General features: G+C 43.4%; 1 protein-coding gene across 1 annotated transcript in view; it reads right to left on the bottom strand.

The window, feature by feature from the left end:
- Nucleotides 1-1,708: 1,708 nt before the first annotated feature.
- lama1 (laminin, alpha 1) overlaps nt 1,709-13,132 on the bottom strand; it is a gene marked incomplete at both ends in the record, with an annotated part of 39,950 nt that continues 28,526 nt past the window's right edge. Inside the window, 22 exons of the mRNA XM_084048739.1 lie at nt 1,709-1,860; nt 2,479-2,692; nt 2,828-2,961; nt 3,171-3,324; nt 3,596-3,748; nt 4,322-4,511; nt 5,173-5,279; nt 5,445-5,619; nt 5,771-5,962; nt 6,078-6,229; nt 6,333-6,506; nt 6,930-7,044; nt 7,249-7,390; nt 7,928-8,072; nt 8,236-8,386; nt 10,401-10,504; nt 10,731-10,890; nt 11,479-11,612; nt 11,789-11,932; nt 12,187-12,341; nt 12,571-12,753; nt 12,860-12,976. Coding sequence (XP_083904865.1) covers nt 1,709-1,860; nt 2,479-2,692; nt 2,828-2,961; nt 3,171-3,324; nt 3,596-3,748; nt 4,322-4,511; nt 5,173-5,279; nt 5,445-5,619; nt 5,771-5,962; nt 6,078-6,229; nt 6,333-6,506; nt 6,930-7,044; nt 7,249-7,390; nt 7,928-8,072; nt 8,236-8,386; nt 10,401-10,504; nt 10,731-10,890; nt 11,479-11,612; nt 11,789-11,932; nt 12,187-12,341; nt 12,571-12,753; nt 12,860-12,976 — 3,347 coding nt within the window. The remainder of the gene's footprint in view (nt 1,861-2,478; nt 2,693-2,827; nt 2,962-3,170; nt 3,325-3,595; nt 3,749-4,321; nt 4,512-5,172; nt 5,280-5,444; nt 5,620-5,770; nt 5,963-6,077; nt 6,230-6,332; nt 6,507-6,929; nt 7,045-7,248; nt 7,391-7,927; nt 8,073-8,235; nt 8,387-10,400; nt 10,505-10,730; nt 10,891-11,478; nt 11,613-11,788; nt 11,933-12,186; nt 12,342-12,570; nt 12,754-12,859; nt 12,977-13,132) is intronic.

Genomic DNA, 13,132 nt, shown 5'->3' with positions numbered 1-13,132 from the left:
ACAAGATAAAGATACAGAAGTGTAAAGAAAACCATACTAGGTAACAAGGAATACAACATACTTCAAAATAAAAGAGACACAATTGAAAAGTAAAACACTAACTGAAACTAGGAAACGAGGAACATAAGAAAACGCAACAGAGAGACAGAACATGTCACAGATCGTGACACCCAGTAATGTTTAACAGTGATTCTTGGAATGTTCCACTGCCGTTTGAATGATTTCCTACGGTGGACGTCCCTTAATGTAGCCTACGGCTTTTGTTTTTATGTTAATATTATAGATTCCATGGCAACATTGGGCCTACATAATGTTGGATGCATTTATCCAACGTGATAAAGTTTGCGGCTTCTGTTCTCAGTGCCGTAGTCATCACCATACCTTAGTCAGCACCATAGTCATTAAACCATAGGCAGTTGTAGCATAGTCATTAACCATAGTCAGTACCATTAACATGATACTGATATGATACTAACATGATACTTGTGATGTTCTGGTCAGTATCCTGGTCAGTATCCTGGTCAGTATCCTAGTCAGTATCTATGTAGCCAGCATAAATGGTCAGTTGAGTCACCATATCACTTTCACCATATTCTTAAGTGTGTGGCGTTATGGTGTGTACATCCAGAGAGAACGGTACAGCCAGGGCAGGATTAACCCTCTCCTTTGTGGTGCCTGGGGCAATACATAAATATATATTTAAATGAATACATAAATAAATAAACCTGCACTTGTATTAGTACATTTATGTATTTATTATTTCATTTATTCCATATGTTAATATGGCGGCTCTGGCCCTCCATAATTGAGATCAGAAGTTAAGCTGCTGCTGGTTGTGCCCCCCAGGTCAAAGTTTACACATAGGGGGATCAAGCCTTCTCGTGGCTGTCCCCAAAGTCTGGAATGAGCTCCACCTCCATATTAACCCCCCCGCCTCTCTCTAAAATCTACACAAATAATCTTAAATCCCATTTGTATTCCCAAGCTTTTAACCCAGTTTGAGTTTTACTTTGCTTTTATGAGTTTAATTTGTGTTTTATAAGTTTCTGTTTTGAGTTTGTTTTATCTTCTTGTTTTTCTCTGTTTTTTTTTATTGTGTCCTATATTCTTATTTGTGTCTCTTTTACATTTTACTTTTAACCACTATGGTTGACCCTTGGACAGTCCCTCAGGCTCTGTACGCGTGTATTTTCTGTTTTGACTCTACTGTTCCACTTTTTGTCTTATCTGCTATTTTCTGCAAACGTTTTCCCCAGAATTTGGATGCTGGGGTGTGGTTAAATGTGCTCTATACATAAAGTTGGTGACACAATGTGACATCTTGTAACTCTCCGAGTTACAGACCTGCAAAGGTTCATTTGAAGATCTCTGGTGGTACCCGGACCCGAAGTTGATAAACAGTGATTAAAACCACAACGCTGCTGCTCTCTCTCTCATTGACAGGAAGTAAGGCAAACAGACAACAGTTCCATGTTGATCAGTTTAATAGAATTCACAACAAAACTACTTCCTAGTTGAGTCAAACGCGCACAACGATTGGCTCAAAGCTAAAATATAAGAGAAACAACAGACATGACATCACATTTGGTCCAAGTGTCATTGTGTGGTTAGGGGGGGCTGAGGGTGGGGCTGTATCTATTGTCTGTATCTATAGGAAGAGGGCCGCGCTGTAAATGTATTGACCAATAAGAAAAGGGTGTGAGTGTTGCTAAGCAGGACAGGCACCGGCTGTGACTCCTGATAGGCTGGAAGCTGAACTTAGGTCCAAATCCTGGGTCACATGACCTTTGACCAGCCGCACATTCTTCATACAACCTTTGAACCAGGAAGTAGACGACAGACAGTTCTGACGAACTCCACCTGCACACACAGACAGACAGACGGCGCTGTTTAATATCATGTCTATCTGTATAGCAAACCTTATATGTCCAAAACTGTTACTTTTCAGGGAATGAAAACAAAAACAAAAACGAAAGTAGCAGATCTACAAGCGCACAATTGCAGATCAGCTATATCGTCATGTGCACTGTGGTACGACAAAGTAGGGAATTAATTTACGAAGAAACATTAACCCATTAAAACCGGGTATATTTTAGATTAGATTTTAGTGTTGGCTGTTAAAAAATAGCAGATATATAAGCTCACAGCATGTCACTTTGTGCCACGCTGCGAGCTTGTACATCTGCTATTTTTGAAAGTAAATCTTGAAACATTTGGAATAACTTTGAATTACGAAAAAGTAAGTACATGTACTAACATTTTAGCACTTTTACTTTTGGTACTTCAAGTATATTTTGATGCCAATACTTTTGTACTTTTACTCAAGTAACATTTTGAACACTTTCCTTAAGTAAAACATTTGAGTGCTTTTTCCACCACTGGTGTGTGTGTGTGTGTGTGTGTGTGTGTGTGTGTGTGTGTGTGTGTGTGTGTGTGTGTGTGTGTGTGTGTGTGTGCGTGTGCGTGTGTGTGTTCTACCTGGGTATCCTCCCAGATAAACAGGGTTGTTGGTCTCTGCAGAGGTGGACTGTGGGTGAGGGTTGAGCGTGTGCGTCGTCACTCCGTCCAGCGACAGACTCAGCCTGTGTTTGGTCTTAGTGGCCACCAGGTGGTGCCAGAGGTCATCGCACACCCCCTGACCTGCTGACCTCACCGTCACGCGGCCTGCTCCGTTGTTAACGTTGAAATACACCTAGAGAGAGAGAGAGAGAGAGAGAGAGAGAGAGATTGTCTTATATTATATTTTCATGTACTTAGTTATTTTTCACCACTGCTGTCAAGACATGGTAAACACATTAGAGCCGAGTTGACCAATAGACAGGCTTACCTGTCCGTTGACGATTTCTAGTCCAATAGCATCCACCTTTGCGCTGCTGATGCCTAGTAAAACGGCTTCTGATTGGCTGGTTCGAAACTCCAGAGATACCGTCATATCAGAGCCCACCTTGTAACCATCACGCACTGTAAACACACACACACACACACACACACACACACACAGATTATTAAATACAATTCATTTTACATTTGTGGTTTCAATGTTTTATTTTAATCATCCAATTATATGAAGTGGTAAATGCAAACAACACAACGCACACACACACACACACACACACACACACACACACACACACACACACATACGCGTGCAAGTGCGCACGCACACGTACCGAGCATAGCGTGTCCTGAGCCGTTGAAGTAACTTCCTGTCTGTTGGTTGGTGAAACAGGAAGTAGTGTGATGCTGGGAGGCGGGGCTAGAGAGATCTAACTCATCTCCTCCCAAACTGACAGAACGCACACAGGACGAGAGACTATTACTGACCTAGAGAGAGAGAGAGAGAGAGAGAGAGAGAGAGACAGAGAGAGAGAGAGAGAGAGAGAGAGAGAGGGAGACATACTTGATTATAAAAGAAAAACAAAAATACGTTTGTTCTAATTTCTTAGATAAATGTGTGCATGTGTGTTTTGTGCATTTTGTAGTTGTGTGCGTGTGTGTGTCTGTGCATTACATTTCCAGTGTGTTTGGTAGGGTGTGTGTGTGTGTGTGTGTGTGTGTGTGTGTGTGTGTGTGTGTGTGTGTGTCTGTGCATTACATTTCCAGTGCGTTTGGTAGGGTGTGTGTGGGGGAACCCTCCCAGGTACAAGGTGTTGCTGACATCCAGTGTGTTTCCTTTGACAGCCACGCTGTCTGAAGGCCCTCCGTCCACCGACACACTGATGGACCTCTTGGACAGATCCAACACCACCTGAGGACACGCACACCAAGGTTACAACAGCTTTTAACTTCTAACCACTTAAACCCTTTTAAAACCGGGAAAGCATCTGTGTCACTTTTTCATTAGAGCTAAAAAGCATTATTTTACACTTTGGCTATTCAAAAATAGCAGATCTACAAGCTCATAGCGCGGCACCGAGTGCCACGCTACGAGCTTGTAGATCTGCTATTTTTGAAAAATCGAGAAAATGTGTGCAAATTAATATATTCATATTATTTTAAAGCGAACATTTTTAACTCAAATCTGCTTCTGGGGGTCCCATATCATTTTGGGGGTCCTTGACATGAAAAAGTTTGAGCACCACTGATATAGAAACATAGGTTTTTCAGAAAACTGTTGGGATTTAGAAGACATTTTGTAGAAATCGGCTTCAGGTCTTAATGGGTTATTACAGCGTCACAATCATTTGAACCACTTTAACTATTATTTTATACTTTGGCTATTCAAAAATAGCAGATATACAAGCTCATGAGCTTGATTTGTGATTCATTATCTAAGCTTAATTCATGATTTAATTCTAATCAGAATAGAATATGGACTCACGGTGTGCCACTGGCCGTCGTTAATGGTACCGGAGGACCTGACAGAGGCCTGTCCTTTCCCCAGGCCCACGGTGAATACCAGCCTCCCCCCCACCAGCTGCAGAATGGTATAGTCCATGTGGTTCCCATTGGACAGGTAGAGGATCAAACCATTCTCGGCGCGGGTACGCAGAGACAGACTGAGTGAGAAACTACAAGCAGAGCATGGGGAACATAATTCAAAGCATTATTAAATGCAACATTTTATATGGATATGAGAGAGAGATGGAGAGAGAGAGAGAGAGATGGGGAGTCTAGTTCAGGGGTTTTTAACTGATTTTGACCCAGGGACCACCACTCCTGACTAAGAGCAACCTGGGGACCTTGTTACACACTAATCACACTATCACAGGCTACATTCATGATCTGGACAAAGCATTTCAAAGCATTTTTTTTAATCAGTAATGAGCAGGGAAATCATTAGGCAACATTTTTGTTGGTTATACTGCCACATTTGAATGAATCAACTACCGGTATTTATGTTTTCCCTTCACCAAGGAGGACAGCCCAAGTCCTCTCTCAAAATATGTCCCTTTCAGTCAATCACACACATGCGTGATGTGAGACAAAATGTATTTCTTTGCGCATTAGCAGCGACCGGATGTCACTTGGTGGTCACTTGACTTTTTGAATTGTTAGATTCGACTAAAGTTCATTATTCACAAAGAAGAAACAAGAGTAGCAAATAAAGATAAAAGTAAAATAAAAAACGTTAGTAAAAGTGTGTGTGTGTGTGTGTGTGTGTGTGTGTGTGTGTGTGTGTGTGTGTGTGTGTGTGTGTGTGTGTGTGTGTGTGTGTGTGCGTGTGCTTACCTCTTGCGTATAGTGTTGGGGTTGATTGTGAAGGTCATGTGACTGTGTCTGGACAAACCAAACTGCCTGGCCGATGGCAGGAAGCTAGGCTCCACCCCCGAGGCACACTGGACAGAAAAGAACCAATCAATATCCAATATTCAATCATCAATATCAATACTCGCTGATCGCGATAAACGATAATAACTATTATCGTCTCATCCCTAGATTGCAGACATATAACAATATGGCGAGCGCCATCGAGTGTCACGCCAGTCAAACGGGTGACTTACCGTCAGCGATCCTGGCGTCAAAGCGCTCAGCTGAGTGGGAGGGGGCGGGACGGGGTCAGGAGTAGGTTCTACTTCCTGGTCGTCAGGAAGCACCGCCCCACTGTCCCTCTCCTCCAATACGCAGCGGTCTAGCACCGCCCCCTCATATTTAACTGCTCCCGATAGGTCAACAAGCCTGGAGGGGGACCGATCAATCAATCAATCAATCAATCAATCAATCATAGACAGACAGACAGACAGACAGACAGACAGACAGACAGACAGACAGACAGACAGACAGACAGACAGACAGACAGATAGACAGACAGATAGACAGACAGACTTACATTCCCTCCAATGCCAGGTTTTGAATGCAGCCACGGAATGACCTCGCAGTGTCCTGGAATCTGATTGGCAGAGCATCGGCCTGGCCCGCCGGCAGTCCACCAATGAAGACGGAGGACAGGGACAGAGACACTCCCCCGAGAGACAGAGGGGTGCTCTCTATGAGGTCCTCATCCACCTGGACAGACAGGATCCTGAGAGACAGACAGACAGACAGGCAGGTAAATATGATGCCATAGTAGTTTCTATGTTAATTAAATTATGTCCAAAGCAAAGGAAATCTAGGTTTTTTTCCACGGCAACACCTACTTCCTGTCGAGGGTGATGATGAGGGAGTGTGGCTTTCCGTCAGAGAAGGAGGAGCCGGTGTCGGGTTTCACTACCACACTGCCACTGACCACGCCCCCTACGGCAAGCTCCGCCTCCAAGCGACCTGCCACCAGCTGGACAGCTAGGTAAGACTGAACACACACACACACACACACCATGGTTAACGCTCTCTCTCTCTCTCTCTCTCTCTCTCTCTCTCTCTCTCTCTCTCTCTCTCTCTTTCTCTCCACTTACCTGTTTGGTCTGTCTCCGCCCCCTCTGGGTATCGGCCTTGCTGAAGGCAGCCAATAGCGTTCCAGAGTGGTTGTTGGTGGCGAAGGTGAGTAGAATCTCCCCCTGCTGGTGGAATGGTGGAACTGCAGACAGCTGGACGTAACCTGCCTTCAACACAGACACACTCCTCACAGCCTGCAGAGAGAGAGAGAGAGAGAGAGAGAGAGAGAGAGAGAGAGAGAGAGAGAGAGAGAGAGAGAGAACTCAAACATGAACAAGAATGATTTATGGCCTTTTCTATCTCACCAAGGAAACGGCAAGTTTACGAGTGTTGCGCCAAATGTGGTGACCGATCAAATTCTGTGACCGTCCAGAGTATGGGAAGCAATTGCGGACCATGGGAAAAGCTTTCTGTCATCTCATTGTCTGCCCTTCGAACCAATCACGATCCTTTCGACCAATGATCAAAAGATCTCAGGAAAGTGTGTACTAGTGACATATTCACAACTGTTTGTAGGCTCCCTGGCTGTCACCAGCCAGTGCGCAAAAATTGACTTTATTTAAAGTTATAAAAGATCTTGTGTGTGTGTGTGTGTGTGTGTGACTGTGAGTGTATACCTCCAGTACGCAGCCTTTCTTGACCCCGTATGCATCCCGTAGCAGATCGAAGTTGGATCGTGCAATCTCAACGTTTTTTATGCAGCCAATGAAAGACCTCGATACGACCTGCCTCCTGTAACGCACGCGTGCACGCACACACACACACACACACACACACACACACACACACACACACACACACACACACACACACACACACACACACACACACACACACACACACACACAAACACAGATGCAAAATTAGATAAAGAGCAATTCTTAAAAGTTTGTCTGATTGGTGTACAGACATGGTGGGATCACACTCGAGTCTTACCTGATTGGTCGAGAGGCAGGAAGTCCTCCAATGTAGATGGGGTCGAGGTCAGAGCGGTTGAGATCGGCGGAGGTCCCCGGAGACTCCGCCTCCAAAACCTCCTTCTCTGATGATTGGTCGGCTGCCCAGATGGACAGGTAGCCTGGACACGCCCACATAGAATAGGATATTATGTTTACGCCCCTGTTTGTCTGTCTGTGTCTGTCGGTCTGTCTATACTGTAAGTGGTGGTAGAAGTACTAAATGTCTTACTTAAGTACAGGTTGCAGTACCGCAACGTAGAAATACTCTGTTACAAGGAAAAGGCCTTTATTCGTGTCAAAAAGTAATTTAGATAGTATATTGTTTAGACTGATGCTAGGTTCTTCATTTACATGTGATCCTAGTTTCCTGAGGCACTACACTGTCTATCTGTGTGTTTACCTTGCTTATTGTAAGTCGCTCTGGAAAAGAGCATCTGCTAAATGCCTAAATTGTAATTTGTAAATTGTATTCAAAATTTTACTTGAGTAAAAGTACAAAAGTATTGGCATAAAAAAAAGTAACGGTACTAAAAACTTCTTCTTCTTCTAAAATAGCAGATCTACAAGCTCACAACGTGTCAAATCACGACCCCCACTTTTTGGTGATTTATAGTTAGTCAGTTATAGCAGTAGCAGTAGTAGTAGTATTTGTGTACCTTTGCGTTTGTTTCTTTGCAGGGTGATTTTAAACCAAACTCCGGTGTTGTATACTTTGTTGGAGGTCATGGTCAGAGCTCCTCCCCCAAGGTCAAAGGTCAAACGGACACGCCCATCCACCAGCTCAATAGACAGGAAGTCCCGCTGTACCAAACAGGAAGTTCACTCAATCAATAATGTACAGTCTGTCTGTGTGTGTGTGTGTGTGTGTGTGTGTGTGTGTGTGTGTGTGTGTGTGTGTGTGTGTGTGTGTGCGTGCGCGTGTGTGCGTTTGTGTGTGTGTGTATGTGTGTGCACATTATCTTACAGTTCCATTAGATGCCAGGTACAGCAGCAGTCCATTAGGAGACAGAGTTTTGAACTGAAGGACGACAGACGTCGACGTCGATCGCAACGACTTCACCACGACAGAAAATCCTGTTCCATCGTAATGGAACGCCGTCTCCTCTGGCTGCGGGCTGAGAACACATCATTATTGTTATAGTTATAGTCATGCATCGTGCTCACTGAATTACTTGGACTGAAGCCATCTTCAAACTCCTCCTCCTTCATTATGATGTGAACTACACAGCTGTAAAGTTTCACTACGATGTGAACTACACAGCTGTGAAGTTTCACTACGATGTGAACTACACAGCTGTAAAGTTTCACTACGATGTGAACTACACAGCTGTAAAGTTTCACCATGATGTGAACTACACAGCTGTAAAGTTTCACCATGATGTGAACTACACAGCTGTAAAGTTTCACCATGATGTGAACTACACAGCTGTAAAGTTTCACCATGATGTGAACTACACAGCTGTAAAGTTTCACTACGATGTGAACTACACAGCTGTAAAGTTTCACTACGATGTGAACTACACAGCTGTAAAGTTTCACCATGATGTGAACTACACAGCTGTAAAGTTTCACCATGATGTGAACTACACAGCTGTAAAGTTTCACTATGATGTGAACTACACAGCTGTAAAGTTTCACTACGATGTGAACTACACAGCTGTAAAGTTTCACTACGATGTGAACTACACAGCTGTAAAGTTTCACCATGATGTGAACTACACAGCTGTAAAGTTTCACCATGATGTGAACTACACAGCTGTAAAGTTTCACTATGATGTGAACTACACAGCTGTAAAGTTTCACTACGATGTGAACTACACAGCTGTAAAGTTTCACCATGATGTGAACTACACAGCTGTAAAGTTTCACCATGATGTGAACTACACAGCTGTGAAGTTTCACTACGATGTGAACTACACAGCTGTAAAGTTTCACTACGATGTGAACTACACAGCTGTAAAGTTTCACCATGATGTGAACTACACAGCTGTAAAGTTTCACCATGATGTGAACTACACAGCTGTAAAGTTTCACCATGATGTGAACTACACAGCTGTAAAGTTTCACTATGATGTGAACTACACAGCTGTAAAGTTTCACTACGATGTGAACTACACAGCTGTAAAGTTTCACTACGATGTGAACTACACAGCTGTAAAGTTTCACCATGATGTGAACTACACAGCTGTAAAGTTTCACCATGATGTGAACTACACAGCTGTAAAGTTTCACTATGATGTGAACTACACAGCTGTAAAGTTTCACTACGATGTGAACTACACAGCTGTAAAGTTTCACCATGATGTGAACTACACAGCTGTAAAGTTTCACCATGATGTGAACTACACAGCTGTAAAGTTTCACCATGATGTGAACTACACAGCTGTAAAGTTTCACTACGATGTGAACTACACAGCTGTAAAGTTTCACCATGATGTGAACTACACAGCTGTAAAGTTTCACTACGATGTGAACTACACAGCTGTAAAGTTTCACCATGATGTGAACTACACAGCTGTAAAGTTTCACCATGATGTGAACTACACAGCTGTAAAGTTTCACCATGATGTGAACTACACAGCTGTAAAGTTTCACCATGATGTGAACCACACAGCTGTAAAGTTTCACCATGATGTGAACTACACAGCTGTAAAGTTTCACCATGATGTGAACTACACAGCTGTAAAGTTTCACCATGATGTGAACTACACAGCTGTAAAGTTTCACCATGATGTGAACTACACAGCTGTAAAGTTTCACCATGATGTGAACTACACCGCTGTAAAGTTTCACCATGATGTGAACTACACAGCTGTAAAGTTTCACCATGATGTGAACTACACAGCTGTAAAGTTTCACTATGATGTGAACTACACAGCTGTAAAGTTTCACCATGATGTGAATAACTTTATACTAAAAAAGAAAAAAACATGAATAATGGAAATAGCCGATCTACAAGGTCGGCTATTTAGACTATTTTTGAAAATGTTTGAAAATATATTAACATTTTTCAACATTTATGACGATTATGCAAAATAATTGTGATTATCTCAAATAATTGTGATTAGGTGATTATGTAATCATTGTGACAGGCCTACAATCACGGTGAATAATTTGTCCACAAATTACCTGGTAAAACATCCGCTGCAGGTTCCCTCTCTTTGAGAATAGTTCCACAGTCCCACGTTCCTTCCATTGACTGACACTTCTCCTAAACACCCCTCGAAACTGCTCTGAGTTACCACTGAGGAAACCTACACACACACACACACCCACACACACACACACACACACACACACACACACACACACACACACACACACACACACACACACACACACACACACACACACAAATAATACAATTTTAAATATTAAATCACATCTGATGGTTCATTAGTCCAGCTTTGTGTTTGTGTGTGTGTGTGTGTGTGTGTGTGTGTGTGTGTGTGTGTTTACCTTGCTGTGTGTTTGCGCTGGTAGACCTCCGATATGAATCAGAGTGTTGTTGTCGACGTCCAGGATTCGGGCGGGGCCGAGCGACGATGCTGTTGCTACGGACGGCACAGACTCCGCCTCCTCTAACTGGTAGACTGACAGAGAGCCACGCCCCCCGAACCTGTGAAGATTACATTTTTACTTTAGTTACACTTACATTACAGTTACATTACTAAACTATTAACTTGATTCATTATTCAGTCATTCATTATTCATTGGAAAAGAGACATTATACATAGTATGAAGGTGCGTTCCCACTGCACATATCTGTTCGAGAGGTGCGATTACATACAAAGTCAAGGCTAAGACGTGACTTGGCACGACGTTGCGTTGAGCGGCGAGGCGAACATGACGAAGCGAATGAACTAACGAAGCGTTCCGTTGCCTCTGTATCTTCGCCCCAGTTTGAACATTCCAGGAGAGGCGACCGCTGCCGACCCCGAAAATAATCATATTTGAACTGGTACTATAAGTGCCCGAATTATAACCAACTATGGGCATGCCGATGTCACAATACTAACATAATAGCTGACTGACATCAATCGACACTGGGTACCGAAACCTGAACACGCTGACTAAGTGACGCGATAACCCTGGCAAAGCGCAAAGCTTGTACCGTATGAAAGACAAAAATAAACTCTGTGTGTGTGTGTGTGTGACTTTGCATGTGTCTGTGCACGTGCGCGCGTGTGTGTGTGTGTGTGCACACCGTGTAGCGTTGATTCTGGTCCATTTGTTGTTGTTGATAAGCAGGTGTGGATATTCAACCCTGCTTGGTCCTGAGCCAGCGTCCCACAGCATAGATACCTTCCCAGCATGCATCTGGACTGCCAGGAAGTCCACCTGAGGCGCACACACACAAATTACATAAAACATTGAAGTAAATACATAAATTAATGAAATTGGTGTCTTAAACTTTTTACGTCCTCACAAGTAAAGTAATACAAACTGTGTGTGTGTGTGTGTGTGTGTGTGTGTGTGTGTGTGTGTGTGTGTGTGTGTGTTTGTGTGTGCGTTACCTGGGAGCTGCTGCCCATATAGAACAGCAGGTTGTCGGGGTGAGACGTCTTCACAGTCAGACTGACGCTGTTGAAATTTGACGTCTGAACCTCCGGTTTGTACGAACGAACACAGTTCCTGTCTGACTGTACCGCCACCTTGATCTGGACAGACAGACAGACAGACAGACAGAACATCTGAGATATTAGTTCATGTTCACTTATAGACAACTCCACATCGCAACGCCTCTGTTGCTTGAGGTACCTTATTTCCCTGAGTTAGGGAAATAAGGTAATTCATGTTGTGGGCTTATAGATCAGTTAATTTCAGGGTGTGACATCCAAATGACTGAAATCAGTCTTGGCGACTGAGGACAAAAATGTTTTTTGTTTTTTTGTGTGCGTGCGTGCGTGCGTACCGAGGCAGCCTGTCTCCTAGCCTGGTTGATCAGCTGCCTGATGTCAGAGAGGTTCCTGGACAGAGTTTCTCCCAGAATTCTTAGCGGCTTCATCCTGTCAATCAGCCGTTCTGTACGAAGCTCCGCCTCATGCAGCTTGCGCTGCGCCTCATTGGCTGAGAAGAAAGGAAACAGGAAGTGTTAAGGCAGTTATTTTGTTGTACTGTGTGTGTGTATGTGTGTGCATTTGTTTACCTCAGTGGTGGAAAGCAACTAAGTACCTTTGCTCAAGTACTGTGCTTAAGTAGTAAAACAATCGGTGTGTGTGTGTGTGTGTGTGTGTGTGTGTGTGTGTGTGTGTGTGTGCGTGTGTGTGTGCGTGTGCGTGTGCGTGTGCGTATTTACCAGCTGTGTGCGAGTGTGACATCATCGCGTTTGCGTTGTTAACGGTGATGTTGGTCTGTTCCACCACAGAGGAAGAGAGCTCCAGTCGCTTGGTGAGTTGATCCAGCCTCTGTAGCGCATCCTGCAGGTCAGACTGAACTACTGCAACCTGCTGCCTCGCCTCCTGTATAACTGATCTGGAATCTGTCGCACACCAATCAATCAATCAATCAATCAATCAATCAATCAATCAACTATCTATCTATCTATGGATTTATCTATCTATCTGACAGTGGGCGGACCCTCTCACCATTGCCAAGGCTGCTGAGCTTGCTGATTGGTTGCGACAGGAGCTGGCTGGCATTACAGACACCCTCTTTGACCAATCCCAGTCGAGTTGCCGCCCTGGTGACTTTCACCTGCACAACTACACACAAGAAAATAATAATAAAATTAATATAATTAATACAATTGATGTATTAATTGATGAATTAATAAATGAATACATAATACATGAACAGGTAGAAAAAACAGAGGGAATGCAAGAAAAAGTATTACATTATTATTAATTAATTATTCAATA

This window comes from Gymnoscopelus microlampas (assembly GCF_963454915.1).
Source record: "Gymnoscopelus microlampas genome assembly, chromosome: 22".
Lineage (NCBI taxonomy): Eukaryota > Metazoa > Chordata > Actinopteri > Myctophiformes > Myctophidae > Gymnoscopelus > Gymnoscopelus microlampas.
Note: the sequence above shows the minus strand (reverse complement) of the source record. Positions and strands in the feature narration are given on the sequence as shown.